Source organism: Macrosteles quadrilineatus, unplaced genomic scaffold, assembly GCF_028750875.1.
Source record: "Macrosteles quadrilineatus isolate MER2022 unplaced genomic scaffold, UCM_ALF_1.0 Scaffold_2__2_contigs__length_208266976, whole genome shotgun sequence".
Lineage (NCBI taxonomy): Eukaryota > Metazoa > Arthropoda > Insecta > Hemiptera > Cicadellidae > Macrosteles > Macrosteles quadrilineatus.
In genome coordinates this window covers 24488604-24512881 of record NW_026542595.1, presented here as the reverse complement: position 1 = coordinate 24512881, position 24278 = coordinate 24488604, and the positions used below count along the sequence as shown (strand labels likewise).

At 33.6% G+C, this 24278-nt stretch overlaps 1 protein-coding gene across 1 annotated transcript in view; it reads right to left on the bottom strand.

The window, feature by feature from the left end:
* LOC128985434 (targeting protein for Xklp2) overlaps window positions 1-24278 on the bottom strand; it is a 94866-nt gene that overhangs the window by 24336 nt on the left and 46252 nt on the right. The window contains exons 4-6 of the mRNA XM_054404912.1: window positions 16945-17255; window positions 13983-14136; window positions 8782-8902 (exon numbers count right to left, since the gene is read on the bottom strand). Of these exons, the coding sequence (XP_054260887.1) occupies window positions 8782-8902; window positions 13983-14136; window positions 16945-17255 (586 nt within the window). The remainder of the gene's footprint in view (window positions 1-8781; window positions 8903-13982; window positions 14137-16944; window positions 17256-24278) is intronic.

Below are 24278 nucleotides of genomic sequence, written 5' to 3'. Positions count from 1 at the left end.
ACAGTCAACTCTAGAAGTAGACTAACCAGTAGAAAATATTAAATTTGAAGTTTACTGTACATTGGATCGAATGCACATTCGAGAGAACGATCAGTATAGTTTAAATATGTAATACTCTTGAACTGTTCATTCACTCCAAAGATCGTTCGCTCCAAAAGTGGTGGGTGTTGCGTTCCCCAATCTGCAGGTTCGCGGCGCTTGTATATTGTCGTGATAGTTTATCTTTTTGACCACTTGTTCACCTTAACTGTTATGTCTTTACAAAAATAATACTTTGATATAGTTATTAAAGTCCCTACTGGTATAAAACCTAATTAGACATACCGTAGGCCTACTATATTTTATGCAAAATTGACATTAATTGGCGATAACTTAAGACGTACTCTACGGGCATATTGGAAAACGTCTGAAATACAATTTACATACACATAAATTTTTAATACCATTGACTATACACAGAATAATAATACCTAGTTCACCTAGTTCAATAAAGTTAAAGTTTTGACAACGCGATCATTTATATTGGCATTTACCTTTTCAATGGAGAGCTTAGCGTTGTATACCTTTTATTTACAACAAAAATTCGTAATCACTAACAGTAGAGACTTTGACTTTCGTATAAAATATTAAGGTTTGGAGGTGTTGTGTTTGTAACCATTATTACATATGCTAATAGGAAATAGTGTTCAATGTTAATAATTCAATACGTTTTTAGATACATTTTTTGAGTTTTTAGATTTTTTTTAGTTTGTCCAATAATCGTCTTCATAGCCACTTCTAGGTCTGGCTAGTTTACGTGCGAAGCTTTCCAGCAATCGCCGTTTTCCAACTACGATATGACGGAAATATTTTTTAACGTTTTAAAATCACTAAATGATGAAAAATATTTTGTACCACCCGAGTACCCGTCTTCGTACGGAGTTGGCGCATAATTATAAAATGGTAATTGCAGTTATACAGCTGTTCGAATCAAGATTATTTCTTCTACCTGTCACTGGTATGTTTAAATTTAATGTTGTTTACAAATACCACAACCTTTTCCGATAACATTTTGAAAGCAAATCCAAACCAAGTAAGATTAAAAACGTGTTTCCTTATATAACGGATTTAATTAATCGCAAGTTCAATAATTTCTAGGGTAACCGTAAATGAAAATAGAGATTCTTTGTGTATTAAATTGTTCTTGAGTTTTGATAACCGGGAAAAAGACCTTGAATCAGTGTTGTATATGGCTTGGAAACTCACATTTATTAAATGAGCGTTTTCAGTCGAGACTCGACACACAACCAACGCGCGTCTACATGTCCTTAGTAAAAATAAAAGTAGGCCTACCGTGTGCATTATGTTTTATTCGTCATGTGTATAAGTGTACAGTTCGTATATGTATTTTAAAAACTTCAAGACGCACCTAATGGGGAAGCTCAAGACCTTATATTAGGACTGATGAGGGCGATTTAATTTCGCCGAAATGCATCTCCTGTAATAAGATACATTATGATCGACCGGCGGACACAGGTAATTTAACCTTTTATTGATTGTCATACCGATCCGGAACAACAACAAACAACATAAAATGAAGTTATTTATAATAGTTTGGCCAGCATATCTGAAAATATGCATACCAACTGCTGTTCTTTATATAAGAAGGTTTCAACTGAATACTATAAGATCCCCGTGCGTAGAACGGGTACACAGCTAGTAATTTCACTAAAATTCATTTATATCCGTAAAAAAGGTTCATAATCTCTAAATAAAAAAAAAACAGTTCACGTATATATATATATTTATTTATATATATTTATATATACATATATAAGACTAGTAGTTACCCGGCACGCGTTGTGTAATATAATATTAACTAGTGGCTTGTATAGGGACATAAGTCCCTAGAAAGATTAATAATATGAAAAAAAATATTCTAAAATTTAAACAAAATAAGAAATATATTATCTATGTTTCATAATAGATATCACTTTACACCATATCTTTTGTGTAAAAAAGAGTTAGTTGTTTGTCTTTGTTTGCCTTTGTTGATGTTTTTTTTCATTAAATCAATCGAATCACTACTTAGGTTTAACCGTTGAACTCTGCTAAAGACAGCAAACATATGATGAAAAATATGGCGGATCCAAGATGGTGGCTAAAAATTAAAACCCTGTCAAAATTAAGTACTAACTACTCCACAATGATCTGACGTAGTCTGGAGTTGTTATCTTAAGAAATGTAGAAAAAGGTTGGGGGGGGGGGCTCATTTAAAACTCACCCTAGTACATTACATAATTGACTGGCAAATAAGTAGGCATAATCCAAATGTTAACATTGCGTACTTGCTTGATGATTAATCACGATCAGCTGTATTAAAGTAAACAAAAATCAGCAGTAAATGGCTTCTAATGATATTCTTATGGAGAACATTTTACGTTATACAGGGTGAGTTTTAAATGAGTTCCTCCCCTACTTTTTTCTACATTTCTTAAGATATCAACTCCAGACCACATCAGATCATTGTAGAGTAGTAAGTACTTCATTTTGACTGGGTATAAATTTTTGGCCGCCATCTTGGATCCGCCATATTGGATACAAAGTTTTTTTTCAAGTGCAAAGGTAGGGTTGTGACCCATCGTTTCAAACTAGATTTTTACGCTGAATACGATGCTGCAATCCGTTTTTAAAAATCTTTATCCGTTCTAAAGTTATGAGTACTGTTTAAAACTTTATTTTTAACCAATTTTAACATTGTGCAGTTACAAACTAAGACCATAATCGTATCCAAGTGATCATAACCAAGTGAAAATAGGTTGACAATGACTGGTGGTCTATACTTATCTTTATCTAGCTCTATTTTACGATTATAGTCTGAGTTTGTAACTGCACAATGTTAAAATGGTCTAAAAATAAGTTATAAAATGTTTTCATAACTTTAAAATGGATCAAGATTTTTAAAAACGGATTGCAGCATCATATTCAGCGTAAAAATCTAGTTTGAAACGATAGGTCACAATCCTACCTTTGCATTTGAAAAAAAAACTTTGTATCCAATATGGCAGATCCAAGATGGCGGCCAAAATTTTATACCCAGTCAAAATGAAGTACTTACTACTTTACAATGATCTGACGTGGTCCGGAGTTAATATCTTAAGAAATGTAGAAAAAAGTAGGGGGGGACTCATTTAAAACTCACCCTGTATAATAGTCTTATATGATAGCTTTATGGGAATTCTTCTATTTTTCCCGAGTCCCTGGGGTCAAGACCTTTAATTATAAGACCCCTCCCAAATTTCTGCGACTTACCACACGTCCACAATTTTCTGGTAAAATTTAGTCTTATAGAATTATATATATAGATGAAGATGATTTAATATTAATTAAATTAAATATAGTAAGTAATATTTAAACTAGCTGGGTTAGTAGCTGTTTTACAATGAAAACAAATTAAATTTTTTGAAATCTCAATGTAAAAATGTAATAACTAAGTGTATCAATTAATCACGCCAAATATAAGGCAATATGAATTTGAACGTATAAGGTAGAATAAGGCATTGAAGAAATATACAACGCATAGCATAATAAATCATCATAATTATTAATACTGTACAAACATTACATAAGTATTCATAAATATGTATACGCGAAAGTCTTAAAAACTATAATGAATACATGTGATTCATAGTTGTTAATTAATTGTTGAATATACTTCAACTTCCAGTAGCACATTGTGCATTATTTACCACAAATAATTGCGTAGTTGTGTAATGCAAATATATAACATCTATATTTCCTAGAATATAGATATTGCCATTACACAATATCATATGTATTTTCCTAATCTGATTGGAAACTAGTTTTCTTTGTCTCAACTAATTTGAGAGAACGGCTGGGTGTAGAAACTTGGTAGATGTGTCCAAAGAAAGGTTGGTTTGTAGATGAGCCAACAAAAGAGAAATGAGCTAATTCCCCAGAGGCCTTAAAGAGGTACAATATCTTATTCTAAAATAGTTGTTAATATTAAAACTGTAGTAACAGTTACCCAGCGCGCGTTGCTGCACTTAACTACTATTAATTTAAATGATAATCGTTTTATTTATGATAAATAACAACAATAGGGATACCAATTGACAATAACTAAATATGTTATTATTTGTACTTTGTGTGAAAATCATACATTTGCTAAAATTAAAGATGTGATACTCAGGGATGCCATTGTGCCTTATTAATTGTAATAAAAAAAAAACAAGAACCAAAGGAAATTGTAGACACTTAAATTCAAATGGTGGTTCAGATTAAATCATCGGTATTCTTTGGATTGGATTAAGATTATATCTCCTTTGAACGTGCCACTGATGATTTTTTCTTCGGTCAAGATTTGTTTCATTTTTTTATACGTCAGTCTTGTTCCACTATCAGACAGTAAATGCGCCGCGAGCCTGCAGATTGGGGAACGCAACACCCATCACTTTTGGAGCGAACGATCTTGGAGTGAATGCAACAGTTTACTATGATTACATATTTCAATAATACTGCTCGTTCACTCCAATGTGCATTCGATCCAATGTACAGTACACTTTAAAATTTGTTTTTCCACAGGCCCGTCTACTTCTGGAGCTGACTGTACCCTTTGGATCGAATGAACATTGGAGTGAACAAACAGGCAAATAAATTGTAAAAACACTTTTTGGAGTGAACGATTTTGGAGTGGATGCAATAGACCCGTCCAAATTATGTAAACAATAAAAGAGTAAATAGAAATTGTAAAATCTACCCTTAATCAAGAGTGAAACATTGAGTCGACGCCTGTGCACTCAAACGTCACCAATATGAAACAGAAACACTCACTCTATTTTCCCCTATGTTGAGTAATCTTCGTTGTAATCTTTTTGATCCATGTGGCTATCACCAATCACATTTTTAGGGCTATAAGTGCCTAATTACAAAATTTTGTAAAAATCCTTCCGCTGGATTTTGAGATATATATTACAGACATATAGACAAACCGACTTAGCTCGTATTATAGTGTAGGATTCATAACTTACCCGTGATCATGGCCTTAGAGCCCAAACATGTCAGCTTTTCAATAAAATATTAAATTTAAAGGGTACTTAGCTTTTCAATAAAATATTAAATTTAAAGGGTACTTATCTTCAATTCTTTAATCTATATATTATATATACATGTCCGCGAACGTAAAAACTTGGGTAATTTTTGTCCGATTTTGATTAAATTTGGTTTAAAGGTGTAAGGCGGGATACAGTTGAATGAGTTCGCAAACCAGCATGATCGGACCATGGGAACGGGGTTTTACAGGGGGTCTCATTTTTAACTCTCAAAACATAAAATTTCCCAATTTCTCTCTTGACCTTCTTAAAGAGCTTAAAGAAAAAATAATTTAGTACATCAAAGCGTTTTTGTACAGCTATTGGTAACATTGAAAATTTAAAAAATTGTAAATTTAAAATTCCCATGTTATTCTTATTGAGAATATTGTAAATGTTGTAGTTTGCTTGTTTATGGATATATTTTGATCAAAATTGGCAAATTTATTTATTTTATACTACAAAATTATTATAGAAGATGGTCCGATCATGCTGGTTTGCAAAATCATCGAAGTTTATCCCCCCTTACACTTTCAAATAAAATAATATCTAAATCGGACAAAAATTACTTAATTTTATTACGTTCACGGGCGTATATTTATATATATTTGAACCAATAGGTTTTTTGGCCCTTGAGGACAACAAAATGGAAAAGTATATCGGTCCCAGCTCCAGGTCTTACCGTGCCACCTACGTTAATAGCTACACTTTTCCATAGGGAAATTCGCTAAAAGGAGTTCACATGTTATTTTAATGCAACAAAACTTATTGCTCTACAGTATACTCCCTCTTATCCGGACACCTTTTAACCGGAGATCGGTTTAACTGGACTACACTTGGTAGAAATAAACTTGAACTTGGTAGAAATAAAGAGGATGCTACACTGGATGATCGAGAACCCTGTCTATACCATCGACGAGTTCATTGCACTCTGTGGAAGAAACTTTGACTTTTGTAAAAAATAAATGTTTATTGTTTTATTGTAATTTTTGACACCATTGCTGAGCTTAATGCTCATGTAATAAAGTATCTATCTCTCTCTATCTCTCTCTCTCTCTCTCTCTAGAAGTGACATCTCTTTATCCGGATAATTTTTATTAGCACATCGGTTTAACCTGTCTAGATCGGCAGGAAGTGGGCGGTACTGAAACGATTGTTCTCATGGGAAAGATTTGAGACCAGTGATTACGTGTTTAAATACAATGCTCTCTTAATTTTAAGTCAAATACTGTTTAGATTATGCATTTAAACGGTCCGTTTTAACGAGATTTTGGGGACATCGGTTTAACCGGAAAACCCATTATCCGGACTGGCCTCGGTCCCGAGGGCCTGGATAAGAGGGAGTCTACTGTACTTAGGATGAAACTGGGTATACAAAAGTAAATACATATCCAATATGATGAGTTTCGAAAAGCATCATGGACAAAGCATCATCCTATGGGGTAAATATGAATTTTTGTAACTATACACTCTGAAAACCTTAAGATTCCTTGCTTGGGTTTAGTGGATGTGTTCAAAAGAGCTTTAAAAACAAAGTAGTATATTGTGTCTTCCCCCGATGAAGGATTGCGGTGGTAGTATATAGGAAAAAATAGTATCCCATGAAATTTATAATGACTATGGTTGATAAAACCCCACTTTTGATATGATTGTATATAAGAGATTAAACACATATCTACTATAATTATTGATTTACACAAAGCATCCTAGCTGGACCATGAGAATATGCTTTCACAGGGGGTTGTATGAGATGTAACTTCAAAATCCAATGGGTTTAGTTAAAAAAGAGTTTTAAAAACAAACAATGTAATATATTGTGTCTTTAATTCCTCGATGCTATGGGTAAAATTATCATCCTGGGATGAAATCAAAAGCGGCTAAACTGTTGATGAAACTCCACTTTTGATATGACTGGATGTAAGAGAGTGAAGACTTTTCTAGCATGAAAAGCGAAAGCTTCCTAGCCAGATGATGAGAACAGGCTTTCTTATAGGGTTATGGGGCAAATATATTGTTGTATTTTTTACTTTGAAAACTTCCAAATTCCACATTCTAACTGAAGTTTTTTTTTAAAGCTAAAAAAACAATTACTATTGTCAGATTTATTAGTGTTGTGTTTTTTTTTCAATTTATCATACTCACTCTATTATAATATTATTGTTTGATAAAGGGTTACCATACAGAGAAAATTTCCAATACAGATTCCAATGTAGTTCTAATAAGACTAATGTTAAGGTAAAGCTCCACTATTAATGTAATTTGGTTAAATACAATAAACACTCATCAGGTTGAGTTTTACTAACTGTTTTGATTAGATCATGTGAACTGGCTTTTATATGGGGTGAATATGATTTCTTTCTAAATTAACTTGAAGACATAAAAAAATTTAGATATTTTCTGATCTCCATATTAATTAATGACATAAAGAGAGTTGTCAAAAGCCCTTTTCTTTAGTTTGCTGATAATGATGTTCTCAGCTAAGTTTTTTCCCAAGTCCAAAGATAATATGATATCAATCCCGCCAAAAATAAGTTAATACATTTTAGCATAAAACAAAATCCTCTGGATACCGAATATTTCCTATACGGCAGCCTGTTCTGGACGTCTAACCAACAGAGGCCATGGTGTTTTGTTGACTTGTCATTTAAGTTGTAACCATACACATTCACCACATCTGCACCAAGGCCTCAGACATGCTCGAAATGATCTGCTCTGCAAGACACTGTTTGAGCATTGAGCATGCATGCCTGCTCGATCCAGTGTAGTCCTTTGTGCGCCAACCTAGAGTACTACCGTGGAGTCTGGACGCCTAACTAACCAGCTCAGCCTTATTAACTAGGCTACCTTCGTTTCGTCCACACACGGGAAGAATGAGCGTGCACCTAGTAATAGTAAGCCTATACATATTTACTTGTATTGTATATGTACACATATTAAATCTTTATTAATTATTCATATCTTTACAGTGAAGACACTTATACCATAAACAATAGAATAAACATAGACTGTCAAAGAAAGGTTTTGCGATCTGCCGCTAGAACGTTATCACCGTTCGATATCGGTTATCGGTATTCGATTCGGTGTCGTCGTCGACTACTCGCCAGCTGTTACCAGCACTATCACTCTTGCAAACAAAATGCTTACTATATCGCTTCCGCTCAGCCTCAGGAAATTCCTCAGGGAATTCTTCCAAAGTTGGCAACACTACTCCCAACTACCAAGTTGTTATGGAAACCGTCGCTAGTGCTTGACGCTGCAGTGGTTTGCGCCGTAACTACACATTACCCCTAGCGGTCGGCGCCGGAATATACTCTAACCGCAGCACAGCTGACAGTCTATATTTCTTTCTTTTTGTCTATGCTTATACTCAGTGCTTAATTTGCGGCGGGATGGCGTTTTGGTGCCTCTCAACAATTTTTTGAGGGTGGATAGCAGGAGGGGGTCATAATTCCTGGTAGGTAGGTTACAGTTACATACATGACAATTGTCAATACATTTTTTGTAATGTCCAATGACAAATAAATAATTCTGATTCTGAGTTCCGGCTTCTAATTTTTTACAAAACGAGTACTGAGTATACTCCTTGTTCTATAACCAGAAGAAAATAAGGCAATAAGCTGGTGTTAACTGAAAATAAATATCTGCATTAGATAGATTTTGTGCAAGCAACTTAATCTACACTTGTACATACCTTTTTAGGAACTTGAGTTAAATTGAATGGAGCTGGTTCTGTCTTTGACTTTTCAGGTTTTGGTGGGAGCTTTGGAGGCATGAATATTTTTTCATTCATTGGATGTGCTTTAATCTGATGCCTAAAATAAAAGTATCCTTGATCAGTTTTAGAACACAGAAATATCCTGAATAATTATACTTCTAAAGGACGTTTTCAGTTTCCAACACAGCCACACCATAAATATTGTAAAAAAGGTGTCAAGCACAATTTTGAGGTTAGGTTCCTTCGACAAGGCTTCACTACAGTAATTATTATCATTATTCTATTCCATTTCACTAACTATATAGTGGTTTAAATTACCTTGTTACTGTCAAAACAATCCTTTGTAGTTTTGACAGTTTTTGTAGTTTTTCTTGATCGTTTTGACAGTAACAAGGTAATTTAAACCACTATATAGTTAATTCAGACGATCCAGAGGCCATTCCACCATGACATTTCACTAAATCCAAGTCAAAACCCCACCCTACCCGAGCGCTTAACTTGTTAAGCTATTACCGTAGGCCTTATGTTAAGACCTGAAACCAGGATGGATATTTGTAAGTTGTTTTGATGTGTCAACCGTTGAAATGCATATACAGTATATTGTATATGTCCGTTGGCATGATAACTTGAGTAAAAATCCTATGGTTTTAATGAGTTTTTGTACTTACGTCCACAAACCTACGTTTATTTGGACAAACCATCTTGATCAGACTATGGAATAAAGGTGTTATGGGGTACAAATTTCCCATTTTTGACCTTCAAAGCGTAAGTTATGTATTTCTTACTATATGTTACCATTATATAATGACAAAAAAAACATTTCTTTCTTCCTTTTGGCAGGGTATTTAATTACTTGTTAAACCTTATGTCATTTAAATTGAAAATAAATATGAGATTGTTAAGAAAATATTTTAGCAAAATACCCAATCCAACAATTGGATATTCCTTTAGTATGCAGTGAGGGTAAAACATTTTGATAATCCGCTATGGTTGTAAATAATAATACAGTAGACCCCCTCTTAACCGACCCAATGGGACCGGACCTAGGTCGGATAACTCAAAAGGTCGGTTAAAATGGGCAATCTCTAAAATCATAACATAATGAAGTGCTATTCATTTGGAATTATATAATCACTAGCAGAGTACCCGTACTTCGTACGGGATTGGCATATAAGTATAAAATGCTTATTGCAGTTATACTCGAGCTTTACGTTTGCAATGGGGGAGGCCACAGTTTAGCCATAATGTTCTACCACTTCACCTAAACAATAGAGAAAAATAAATTAATTCGAAAAATATTACAAATTATTTATGAAATTAAACTAAACTAATAAAAATAAAAATTATTTATTTAAATTATGATGTAAACAATCCTACTTTGACAGTTCTCATTGTGTATCACAGTTTTTTTTTTGTTGCCGCTTAGTAAAAAAATAGCTGTTTTCATAAATATGCAATAAAAATAATAGTGCTTCACCCTGTTGGTAAATCTTATAACTTTTAATGCTTTTTCATATCATAGAACCAACCTTTTAAGTTGAAACAGCTGACTAAATTCTTTAATTCCCTTTAAATGCGATTACTCATAAGGTTAACATGGGGAACTACAGAACCACTGGGGCGGAGCCCGAAAGGATTTTTGAAATAAGAATATGCCTATATGTTAATCGGGAATGTGAGCTATCATCATGCCAAATTTCAGCCCAATCCGTTCAGTAGTTAATGCGTGATTGAACTTCAAACACACAAACTTTCACATTTATAATATTAGTAAGATTATTTTTAAGTCATACTTGCATTATTTATAAAATAAATTACTCTTATCTCCTTTTTCGTATCAATAAAAAAGGCACAAATAAACACAAAACAAGTCAAATAGGCCTACTTTCAGTGGAATGGGTGTCCACAAAGTCCTGACAACATTTTGTTGTGTAATAAATTGAAAACCATTAGACATACAAAAGTGAGATTTTATTTTTTAGAAAGAGCATGAAAAAAAGTTTTTATACACAATTCATATAGGCCTAACATTAGTACACTTTTCCACATGAGACCCATTTGTGTCCCGTAGAATTTCCAGTCTGAATTCAATCTCCTTCCAAGTACTTGCCAACATTGTTGCCAACCAGCGATTGTTGAAATTGCTTCTCTGATCCTGGTCTTCAACACGCCCACGTCTGAGGTGTAGCATAAACCTTGTCTTTCACAAAGCCCCAAAAGAAGAAGTCTAAAGGTGTGATGTCTACATTAATGAGATCTAAAATTTCATTAGTGTGACGGGCAGTCACCAAAAATTAGAATAATTAGAATGAATCTGTGCTTCTTTTAATTGTAATTTAATAGTCACTATATTTTTTCACACAAATTATAAATGAAATCAATTATTATAAAAATGATTACGATTAACATCATTTAATCACTGACTTTAAAAGGTTAAGTTAGCCTGGACAATCACAAAGATTATAAAGTTGAAAATTTGAAATATTAATAAAGTAATCGCCTTACAAAAAAACCCGGAGACCGGCGAAGTGTCCCCGTGAAATGACTGGGGCCAAGTGTCTTCCTTTCGGTCAACTCCAACCTCAGTCTCTCCAAAGTACAATTGCTAAGTCTACGGTTTTTGTGGGTCGGTCGATTGAGCAAGCTACGTGTCATCAAGAATTCTGTCTACTAAATGCCAATGTTCAGACACTGGTATATGCATTGTGAAATCCATTTACCAGGTCTTTTACTTTTGAAATATAATCCCAAAATTTAGAAAATAATTTTTGGTGACTGCCCGTCACATTAGTAAAAGAAGATCGGTAAGGGTTATCATTCGGTTTCAAAAGTTGCACTAGTTGAATCTTGTATGCGCTTAGTTTGAGGTTTTTACGCAAAATCTTATGTACAGTGGTACGTGGTAAACCAAGTTACCTGGAAGCTTTGCGTACTGATGTACGTGGACTGCGTGTGAAGCATTGTCTAACGACATCAACGATGTCTTCTGTAATTTTAGGCCTACCTGAAAGCGGCAGGTCCGCAACACTTCCATTGTTCTTGAAGTTATTAAACCAACGAATAATTGATCTATAGCTTGGAGCTTGCCTCCCATAGTGCAATCTAAACTGTCTTTGAACGTAAACAGGTGAATTAGACCGTGACGCCACAAAACACATTGAGCTTTTTCTTCCTTAGTAGCCATTTTTACGACAGACACAAGAATTGTAACTTTTGTTTGGTATTACACTCAACAATGAAATTATGGGTTGCCAACATATACAAACAAAACTTCATAAAATCAGCTGTTAAACAACATGTATAAAACATGTAAAACCCCATCAATTCTACAAACATAAACCATTTCAAATGTTGTCAAGACTTTATGGACACCCGGTATTATAATACTAGGCAAGAGTCAATAAAAATTCCTATTTTAATAACTTTAGTACTGTAATGTATTAATTGATGCTTTCCAAATCCATCTTAATACAGACAGAACCTTTTGTCGAAATTAAAGATACAAGCAACAATTTTCTTACAAGACAGGATGTTTATTTATAGCCTCTCACTGGAGGTTCGAGGCACAAAAACTATCTTGACCTTGGAGTCAAGAAGATGACTGTGTTGTCTTTGTCTTGATGGGGGAACTAACAACACAGAACCAGCACATTTCAAACTAGCCTTAGCAAAGATCGAATCGCTTATTAGGCATTCTAAAGCAAGGATTATATTGACAGAGTTACCCTACATCTATCAACAGCCAGAAAATGGGAAACAATTTTTTGAGATATAAGAATGTAATTCCTGGCTATTGTCTCTGTCAATCAAAATGAATGTGAAGTTCTTAATTTTTTAACCCAAAAAAACATTATACTAAAGATGGATATAATTTAAATCAGATATGAAAATCTGTTGTATCTAGGAATATTGCAAATTGGCTAAACAAACCCTTCAGTACTGAGTCCAATTCAAGAACCCAGACAACATCTTTTGATCCTGCAGAACACTCCCCATCATCTGTTTTGAATACACCTTTTATTCTCAGAAGCAATAGTATAAAAGTAGTGAGAACTGACATAACAGAAATCAGAAATCATAAATAAACTCTCCAACCAACCAGACACAGCTTTTGCACATTGTATCTCTGCAGATATTTGGCACATTAAGAACATGTCAGCAGGTGTCACTGTGATTTTAAAGAGTTTCTTTGGCAAACCAACTTTGGCTGACTTTATCAACCAACACCTGACCAGTCAACAAATTAAAGATGGCTCTACAGTCTGTGGATTGGTTACAAAATCTCATTACTTTAGGAAGTCCACAATTTGTTACTATGAGAAAGCATTTGAAGCGCTCACAGAAGACTTAAAAAAAAGAAGAACCTAAAGCGAGTGATCTGTTCTCCACTTGGATGCGTTAAAGACAAAGTGGCGCCATTGATTTTTATAAAAAATTTAATGAAGTTTCAAGAAAATACTGGTCTCAGAAGTTGTGAATGAAGTGAACAATTCCTCTGATAGGTACAGCTTGGCAGCAGAGTTGGAAAAACTAATGAAACCAGGAGACGCACCAAACACTTCAGCTCCACATGCTACAGACACCATTACTCCAACACCATCACCTACCAACACTTCTCTGAATGATGTTGTAATGTTAAACCTAAAACTTAGAGGGTTATAGATTTTCAGGTAGAGTCAACTAAGAGTTGGCCCGAGACATTGGTTCAGGCCAGAAATAATTTTTGGGCTATGTTAAATTGTTCTGAGCTGAGTTTATATTTTTTAATCGCAGAAAGCATCTGCAACTTTGCAATCAAAATTAACACTTTTGCCACAATCGCAGGTGATGTTCTTGGTTTTGCAAGGTCGTGGAAGAGGATGACATTTCACCACTACATCCATGAAGGAGGTTCTGTATTTAGAAGTAACCACAGTAGACATTTAAAAAAATAATACCCGGTGAATAATCTTTTCAAGGCAATCAATCCGATCTGGAGTAAAAAAGGCTGGTCCGCAGACTCGTATTTTATTGTTGGTATTACATGTATTGAAGCTCGCTGATGTTTTTTGACATAGCAGTTTATAAATGCTAATAATTGTCCAATTAAATGTTTTAAGAGTAGGCACTAGACATCTAATTCATATCAATGAACTAATGAGAGCATTCCTTGGGATTAAAGAAGACTGTCTCCTTACTTTTTCATTTCCTCCAACTCCATTTGTTCACGCTGCTCTAGTGAAGGTGCTTCCACTGGACGTGATCTCTGTAATGTCATGAGTTTGGGAGTAAGTGCGATTGTTCGGCGAGGCTTATAAGATTGTCTCCTCTTCAAGAGTGTCCCACTTTTACCTAAAAATAAAAATCCTCTTTGTTATTTGTTTTTATTCATCACTGCCTCCAGGATTGTTTTTTGACAGTACTAAAATAGGTTCAGATACCTTATGCCATCAATCCTAATTTAGTCTCTTGGGTGACTAGTTTGTGGATTTCTAACAACATTTATTTAAAAATACTAGGGTGAGAATTTGGCTGGAATTTTAGGAAAAGTTAATTTGGAACTAACAAATTTATTGGTGGACCAGTACCGCAGGGAACTTTGAATGGTACTGAAAATAGCTGATTCGGTAATTAAAAGTCTTAGCTTTGGACTTTGAAATTTAGATCAGAAAAATTACCGAAGTAAAACGAGATTATAACTTATAATTATAAAAAAAATTAATTAAAAATAATAATAATAATTATAAACTTATAATTATAAAAATATTAAAAGTAAATTAATTATCTGGGGTTTCAATTGGCATAAATATATAATGCAAAACCCAATGAAAGAGCAGAATTTCCATTTCTTTAGAAGCAGGTAATAGCGCAAAAGTGAAAAATTGTCATCAACCATACCATCATGAAATGAAGACGAGTTACGTGATGAAAATTAAAGGGAACCATTTTAAAACTAATATGATTTTGTTAAATTTTATTTTTTTCTGCTGTCATCAGCAGGGTAAAAATTGAACAACGAGCAGGTTTTGTTGACTAAAGGGGAGAAAATTGTTGTACAAGTAGCACTTTAACCAAAGTAAGTTCATATGTTTATCTAAATTTTGTTTTATTGCATACTTTTACATTACAGAGTTGATAACGATTAAATGTGTATGGTTTGTTAAAAAAACATTTTTTTAAATAAAAAAAATGTGTTTGTTGGTGATATTTTTCAAACTATTAAACCCAAATAACCACAACTGTGCAAGGCTTGGTCCCCTGGTACTGTTAAGTATTTATTAGTTTTCTTTATTTCAATCATATCTAAATTATTCCAAAACAAGTCAATCAAAATTCATTAACAATTATTATTATTAAAGTTTAAATTACAATTCATTTCAATATTACAAATTATCATATGTTATTCGGCCTACATAAATTATATTACATCACATCTATAATATTAAAACAAAATAGGGTTTTTTTATTTCACGATTCTGAATCAACCACTCCACGGATTTTCATGATTTTTGTGTTGAAAGAAAGATAATTTTGAGAACTAGGGAATGTCGAAGCCATAATTTTAGTTTAGGATCCCAGTTATTTAGAAATTAAGTTTTAATTTTTGAAAAGTCTAGCGCTCAGCCGACGCTAAGATTCTAAACTAGCTTTTGGTGTAATATAATTTGTTTATCATAACAGCTGTAAACATTCAGCGTTTGTAACTAATAAGAGGATGACAGATTATTTAAATATACATAGGTAAAATACTAGGATGTTCAAAGGATTTTTTTAAATAAATCTTTGTAATCTTCGGTTTGTTTTAGTGCAATATAATTTTCTTTTAACTACCAGCTGGTTAAATATGAAAATGCTCTGTAGAACTATGAGGTTATTTTATTTACTCTGATTTGTCATTGATTTTTAGGAAATAAGTAAGATTAGTAGACCACCGAGAAAAGTAACACCATCGATGTATACAAGTCGAGGCTCTGTACACGAGTCTTAAAAAAAGGATATGCAAATTATTATACTGCTGAACTCTTTTAGGAAAGGGTAGGAAAATCCATTTTTTACACGTTTCAATTCATCTTGGTTTGTTTACAATCAATGTTTTTGAATGATTAAACTTTGTTTGGATTAGGCCCGGAAGTATTGATGTCATAAAGAAGAACAAGAATCCTCAGGAATACAATTTTAAATTGGCACCACAGCCCAGACGGGTTTTATCCAAAGATATACAGATGAATGACATAGATTGAGCACAACGTCATCATTGACCTAGGATACTGCAATTAGACTAACCATCTTTTTATGAAATCTAAAAAGTTGTTTGGGGTGTGTTTAGTTGTGGTTACGTTTGGAGGTGCTGAATATTTTAAAGTTTAAATAAATGAATACGGGGAATTACAGTGTATATTGATTCAATGAGGGTGGTTTAATTATTAAGGATATTAGAACTGATAACGGAATGGATAATAAACATAGACAATTAATTACGTCACTAGCTTTACTAGCGAGTTTTACGTTTTAAATTCCTTCAACATGTGACCAGTTCTTTTGTTTAAATGAATATTATTTTATTTTTGACTCAGCTGTTTATCAAAACAAACTATATGTTGTTGTTTTTACTTTTCTTTGTGTACACTTATTTATTTAGCAATTGATGCAGTGAAATTGACATAAAGGATGTGTGTGGACGATTTGTTTAATGATGTCAGGACACCAACTTTATAATTATGTGTACTGTGAATTTTATTGGATGTTTTTGTTTTATTTTAGGGAGTTTATATTCAGACCTACTGGAAATTGTGTATAGTATGAGTAATTGTATTGTGTTGATATTGATTATGGAAGAGGCAGGTATGCGATGTAATTAGAAGGTGATATCGTTGACTAGGCCTATACACTTTCTCAATTGATAATTACTCTTTCTACAGTAGGCTGCTATAAAATTTGTCTTTATACGTGTACTCTAGCTGTTCTGATTTATACACAGTTTTAACTGACTACTCCCATACGTAGGACGGGCTAACACCTCGTTGTATCTAAAAATAATATTTCATTATTAAAATTGGCAACACTATTAATGCAAGCAGTTAAATAAGCAGTCTTATTAGTTTTATTGTTAGCAAAAAAATATTAAAAGACAAATGAATAAGTAATTGTGGTATACATTACCTATAGACTGGCGTTTGTGACTGTGGAAACGAGGAGGTGTATCTCTCTGGTAGTGTAAAATATGTTCTGCCATCGCCATGTACTTTTCAGGGGCTCTCATCTCTTCTGCATAAGTGCTTTTTCTTTTACGATTTTTATTTAGGTCAGCATCCTTAGCTATAGATCTTGTGCGTAGTTCTATTTTAGGAGTTTTTATCTTTTCATCGTTTCTTGTAACCATAGAGTGTTGTTTTTCAATATCAGTTTTGATTTCAATTCCATCAAAATGGGTCCTTTTTCTTGTTCTTAAAGATATGTTCTTCAGGTCTTGACTAGATCACATGCAATAAAATAAAACATAGCAAATAAGTTAAATGCATTAAAAAAAAATTGATCAAATTACAAGGATTTGGCTCTTTGAGGTTTATTAAGAATCTAGCTGTGGATGGGAAGAAGAGGGGGGAACCCATTGTTAAATAGTGTCAGTTATGGCCAAGCAAGTAAAACGTTAAAAACTTGAGTTTGACAAAAGCCTCAACTCTAAATAAATTTCAATATCAGTGCTGTGTAAGAATTTTCTCCCCAATGATCCTTCTTGGTAAACAATAAAAATCCCAATCTTGAAATGTTAACCAGCTTTCAGTTAAACAGCAACAATAACGAGTGACAAAGATAGAGACAGTATAATAGGACCCTGGACGTCTCGAGTTATACGAGCGAACGGATGTAAGTTTAAGGTAGATAAACCCTAACCCAACTAAACACTAGGGGTGGACGAGTACTCAAACTTCGAGTAATTACTCGACTTTTTACAAATACTCGACCCACTCGACCTCAAGTAGTAATTACTACTCAAAAATTTGAGTCAAGTAGTTATAAATAATGCCACTTCACAATTTTCTACACCCTTATTGAATAAATGATATTTGTTTTCTTTTGATGTCTTATTTAATCTCCACTTCAAACTCAGTGCTGCCAGATGGACGATAATTTTTGTACTTGTACAACTGTGGTAGTGGCGTAAACAAACTATAAGTATATTTTTCTAATTAGTTTACATACACATGATTTAATAGCTATACCTTACAAGTGTAGTAAGAGCGTTTTTACATCACGCAGGTGAATGTTGTAAAACGAGCGGAAGTGAGTTGCATAATTTACCCAAGTGATGTAAACACGCTCTTGCGTAACGTTTAACATACAAGATTTTACCTGACCCGACAATATACAGGAGGTTACGAACAATATTTTTCATTATCCATTTCACTTCATTTTTTTAAGGAAAATTCTTAAAAACATAACAATAAAATTCAAGCGCACAGCTGATTTCTAGCGTTGAACATCGTTGGCTCCATAGAGGTATATTTTTTAAGTTAATCACTCAATGTTAATTTAAGGGGTTTCATTACCTCACCGAGTGAGTTTTTTTCAACTTTACATCACTCGAGAAGTAAAGAAGTTGTATACATCACGCTTGGGATAGGGAAGTTTAAAATGGCGGGTTAGGTAAATTAGTCAAACTATTAACTTTCGTTTACAAATTAAAAGCTATAGCAATTTTATGTTAATTTTGCCGATATTCACCATAATGGTGTAATGATAAATATGGCAGCTTCAGCCCTTCAAAACAGATGTTTGATGGGAAAACATAGCAGAAGCAGAGTAAGCAAACAGCGGACCGACTAGAGAGAGATTGTGACGGTGTAACAAAACAACAAAACAATGGATTGGAGTGGAGTTATGTCAACGTAAGTTTTTTTATGTTTTTACTAAAATAAAATTGATTTTGTTTAGTGGAAGTTTGATAGAAAGTAAAATAAACATATTCTGTTTATGATTTTGACTGTGCAATTTTCAATCTGGAGGCAGAAAAATTACAACTACAGTTTAAATTGTAACTTAACCTAGAAAGTGGAGAGTTTATTGAGCGGAGCGAGCAAAGCTCTTATAAGTCGACTCTTATGCATTTGGTAATGCGCAAACTCCTCCTAGGTGGCTCATGCAATCGTTTTCAAATTTTGCATGGTGATAAAGACCATATTGGTGAGTGCCAACATCTATATGGCGCTAACAAAATCTCTCAGGACTCTGCCCCACGGGGTCTCAAAGTTTCAATGTAATCCTTATGGACACAGTATTTGACATATAAACAAAGGCATAAAATCAGCTGTTGACTAAAATAGCTGTTTAAAAATTCAGTAGATCAAGAAATAGCTCATAGCATTATTCCACAAATATTAGAACAGAAACGGTATGGATCATAAATATAATCAAATGACGACACTAGCTTGAATCTTATACTAAGGCCTGGCACACACAGTCAAAAATAAATCACCCTTGATTTATGTCTAGGCGCACACGTGGCGATTTTTTTGTTGAGAGTAAAAGAGTACCACACTGTTTGGGAAAAAGTTGATGACTAACCCAGAGGTTTTAAACTTAAAATGTTAATGCAAATGCAGGAATGCAGGTCTTCAAGAAGACCTAAAATTGCATCTCTGTGTTTTTACTCATCTTCATTACTTAGCCAATCTAATCACCCCAATATTTATCTCTACCCAAATGTTGTCTTCACTTAAAACTGCAGGTAAGAAGAATTATGAAGTTCGATAGAGAAGGTCGACAAAAATATAATATGAACCCTGCTGACTCCACTCAATTTTGTGGATGTCTCTGCCAACGCCACCTAGTTAAAGAAAGGCCAAATAGGCTATGCTGGGCTACAGTGAAATGTGTTTTAATTTTAAATTAAGAGTTTAATGTGGGATTTTATTTCAAGACTAGTTAACCGTGCTCCGCCTCGGGAATATTGTCAGCAATAAAAGACATAATAATGAACAAATACTGTTTATCTTTGTGTTTTATTTAGGGACTGCTTGATTTTTTTTACATGACATAGAACTGATAGAAACTATTTATGTTAATCTAACCGATATATTATAATAGTTTAACCAATTCAATGTTTTATGGCCCAGTCAATCTAGGTAAAAAATCATGGAAACCCGGAAATGCGAGATATAAAGCTGAATTTTGGCACAGATGTTCTTTATGATATCCTTGACCATATCCTAAAAGTCCCCTACCGTCCCCTGTGTGCTTCTTCCGGTATAAAGAAAAAAGGGGGGAGGGGACAAATCTTATATATTAAAAAAACTTGGAATTTCTTTTCCAAGCTCGTTTGGCTCTTCTACCGGACCGATTTTCATGATTGAGGTCTCAAATTGAAGGTGTGCACGCACAGACTTGCCATCAAGTATCGGCATATATTTATCTATAAACCCACTCGGCGTATACGTAAACGAAATTTGCTCCCCATGTATTTCTTATGGGAGTTAAATTTGATTTTCTTTTCGGAGTTCGTTTGGCTCTTCTACCCGACCGATTTTCATGATTGAGGTCTCAAATTGAAGGTATGCACGCACAAATTTGCCATCAAGCATCGGTATATATTTATCTATAAACCCACTCGGAGTATACGTAAACGAAATTTGCTCCGCATGTATTTCTTATGGGAGTGGAGTTAAATTTGGGTTTTCTTTTCCGAGTACGTTTGGCTCTTCTTCCCGACCGATTTTTATGATTGATGTCTCAAATTGAAGGTATGCACGCACAGATTTGCCATCAAGCATCGGCATATATATATATATATATCTATTATCCGACTCGGCTTACACGTAAACAAAATTTGCTCCCCATGTATTTCTTATGGAAGTTAAATTTGGTTTTTCCGAGTTCGTTTGGCTCTTCTACCCGATCGATTTTCATGATCGAGGTCTCAAATTGAAGGCATGCATGCCAAGTTTTCACATAAAGCATCGGCAAATATTTACCTACTGTACTACTTGACCGAAACACATAATGTGATTTATTTTCTAACTCTTCAATTTAAGATATACCTTCACCAGTTATAATTTTACAATCCTATATATATGAATCTAAGAACCTTCAGTGAAATACTGGCTTTCTTAAGCTATTAGTTATTCAAATCGGACATGTTTCAAGCAAACGCAAGCTGAACAACCAACATAAAAATTATTTTTCATAAGGTTTTACTATGTGTAAAAATCAATAGCTCCAGTATTGTTAATGTTTTTCTATATGTTTTAGTCTCAAATTAATCAGAAAATTATAGGATTTAATTTGAGCTATTGATTTTTTGAATCATTTAAGCTCAAGATAGTGTATTACTCAATCAAAAATCATAAATTTGATTATCCTGCAACGAGACCTTCTCTGGAGGAACAACTCCTCACCACCGCGCAGTGATGAACACTTCCGAATCGTAGAGCATAGCTGAACCGTCCCTGTTGCTGTCAAAACGCCCCGGTCCTCATAATAGGCCAAACATTAAATTGTTATGTTCCAGTTTCCAAGGTGAAGGAGATTGTAAATAGATCTATGTAAATAAATCTAAATATTATTGTTGAATTATTTTTAGAAGAATTAAGTTTTGAAGATCTTCAGTAATTTAACATTGGGCATAAATTACTATTTTTGTTCATGGCTCTATATAGGCCTACCTGTATATTTAGAATGGCATATTTTTTTTCTTCCTATATTTTTATTATAAAGAAGGAAATAACGAATAACATGGTTACAATATTAATTTTATTAATTGTTATCATACATTTATTTATTTGGTCAATAAATTTAGATAATACTACGGATAGATACTAACAGTAGGTAATTAGAATAAGGTATATGTTTAAAAAAATATATCTACTGACTTGTTAACATTGTTTATACAAAAGTAAAAAAAAAATATTTTCACATATTGCATTTAACTATAAAGTATGTTGCAACATTTATTTAGAATGTTTGCCTAAATATAGGTAGATTGATTTTCATAATTTATTTTCCAGGATACAAAGGAGAATTTTTTGATCAGGATATTATATATTGAGGAAGATCGAAGGATTAGTTTGACTTATATATAGGTATTTGAAACTGTTAATAATTAGTCTACAAATAATTCATAATATCTATCTATATATTAATAGGCAAGCATGTTTCTTTAAAACCTTTTTTCTCAGCTCGTGTTCATCGTAGGGAAAATCTACGCATACCGTTAGAAAACTATTTTCCTGTAGGTGTGCAGAATCCCTTTATAAATTTAAATAGGCTCAAAGATAAGCACAAAAAATGAGTTTAAAAATTTGAAAATATTAACATGGATCTTATGCGTTGCCATGCTGGAAACGAAATAACAACGAAATATAAACAGAAAACCAAAACAAATGGAAGAAACTCAAATCACATGTTTCATTTACAGTGTGGGGTGAAAATAGATAAGTGAGTACATTACGTATTTTTGGTCGAGTTTCGACCACTGGACGACCTCTCGTTTAATTAATTACATAACATCATTAAATGACTACTCCGTTCCTATCAGTGTTTAAAGAGGGCTTGGGATTGGAAGAAATTGCTCCGGTGAAATGTTTGTGTTTTGAGGGTCAAAAATGAGAAAATTCAATTTCTACCCTATAAAACCTAATTTTTACCCCATAAAACCCCCTGTAAACACCCGTTCCCATCGTCCGATCATGCTGATTTGGCAACTCATTTAAGAATATCCCATCTTACACCTTCAAGCCAAATTTAATCAAAATCGGACCAAAATTACTCAAGTTATCGCGTTCACGGACACGTTTAAATAAGTTGCGCCCCCTCCCCCCCTTTATTTCGCTTAAACGGGGGAAGCACACAGGGGACGGGCGGGGACTTTTAGGGTGTGATTTTACATACCATAACGGACATCTGTGCAAAAAATTAGCTTTATATCTCGCATTTCCGGGTAAAAACCTAGATTGACTGGGCTATTGGTATATTAATTCCAGTTTTGTTTGAAAAATAAATAGTGTACGAACTGCGCAATGCTGTTAACCTAATAAGCTACTTAAGCTATGGAGATAATTTGTTCATATATATTCCCACATTCATTGTTTTTTTGTTCATTACATTCGTTGTGTGGAATAAAAATAGTCACTTAAATCACGCATCAGCAGTTGGTCGCATTTCCCGGATCTTTGACTCATTCTGTGAGAAACAGCTGTTGTTTACGTCGTATACATAAAGTTGGTTCGTAGCATACTTTGGTTAAATTTTAGAGGGTATTAACGGTCCAATCCGTGGTGGTAATAGGAGTCCCAGATTTCAAAATTATATAGACTTCCAGAATAATGTGATTCATCTATGTGAGACTTATAAACTTACCATTGCAAATGCAGAGTTGTAAGCCTATGATCTTTTATTTATCAAATAGTTTTTTTTTTGTTTTTTTTTTATACTTAATACTTTATTCATATTTGATGTAGTCTCGTTGATAACATTTTCCTTGAACTCAAAATGTTGATAAGGAGCTAATTTTACCTTCCCCTTGTGACAATATAAGGAGAATATATTTGTGGCCCTGTTAGTCTGTTCTGCCCATAAATTCATAGATTTGCAGTAGTGAAAAATCCAATTTAACGACCCCAATTCAAAAGAGTCAATGTTTTTTGTAAGAACTTCCAGAGCCCATTTAACACCCATCACTGCTTTTTACTTTTTTTATTCGAAGGCTCTCCACGTGTTTTGTTTGTACTAGTTTTCTCTTTATGCACAGTTAATGACTTTTCACCTTTTCTTTTTCTTTTTGTATTTTTCACATCCTGGGAATTATGATTAAATTTTATAACGCTGTAATGACCCGAGTCAACATTGACATTAAACATCAAGTCACATACTTCTTCGCCAGAACCGAAATCGTAAGTCACAGTTTCTCAAGCAACATCCCTGTATACTCGAAATACCCCCGCCGCAGCAAACCTGCAGACTAAGCGAATTTCAACTTGTCTGATTACATTTTTACTCAAATATTTCCATAAATAAGACGTATTTATTCCCTATTTAAATAACATTAGATTTAACAAGTGCTTAGGTTTGCTGCTACGGGGAAGGTAAAAAGTGTTTTTTGACCATACGTGAATAGTATGGGATGAAATAAATAAATTTGCCAAATTTTATCAATATATATCCATAAACAAGTAAACTACAACAATTTTTATTTTTTCCATAAGAATAACATGGGAATTTTAAATTAAACTATTTTTGAATTTTCTCTGTGACCGTTAGGCATACAACAGCGCTTCAATATACTAAATTATTTCTTTTTTTAAGCTCTACAAAACAGTTTAGAAAGAAATTGCAAAATTTTTTGTTTTTAGGGTAAAAAATGGGAAAAACCCATTTTTACCCCATAAAACCCCCCATAAACCCCTGTTCCCATGGTCCGATTATGCTGGATCGCGAACTCGTTCGAATAAACGTAGGTTTACTTGTTTGTACCAAATTTCATCAAAATCGGATCATTTTTG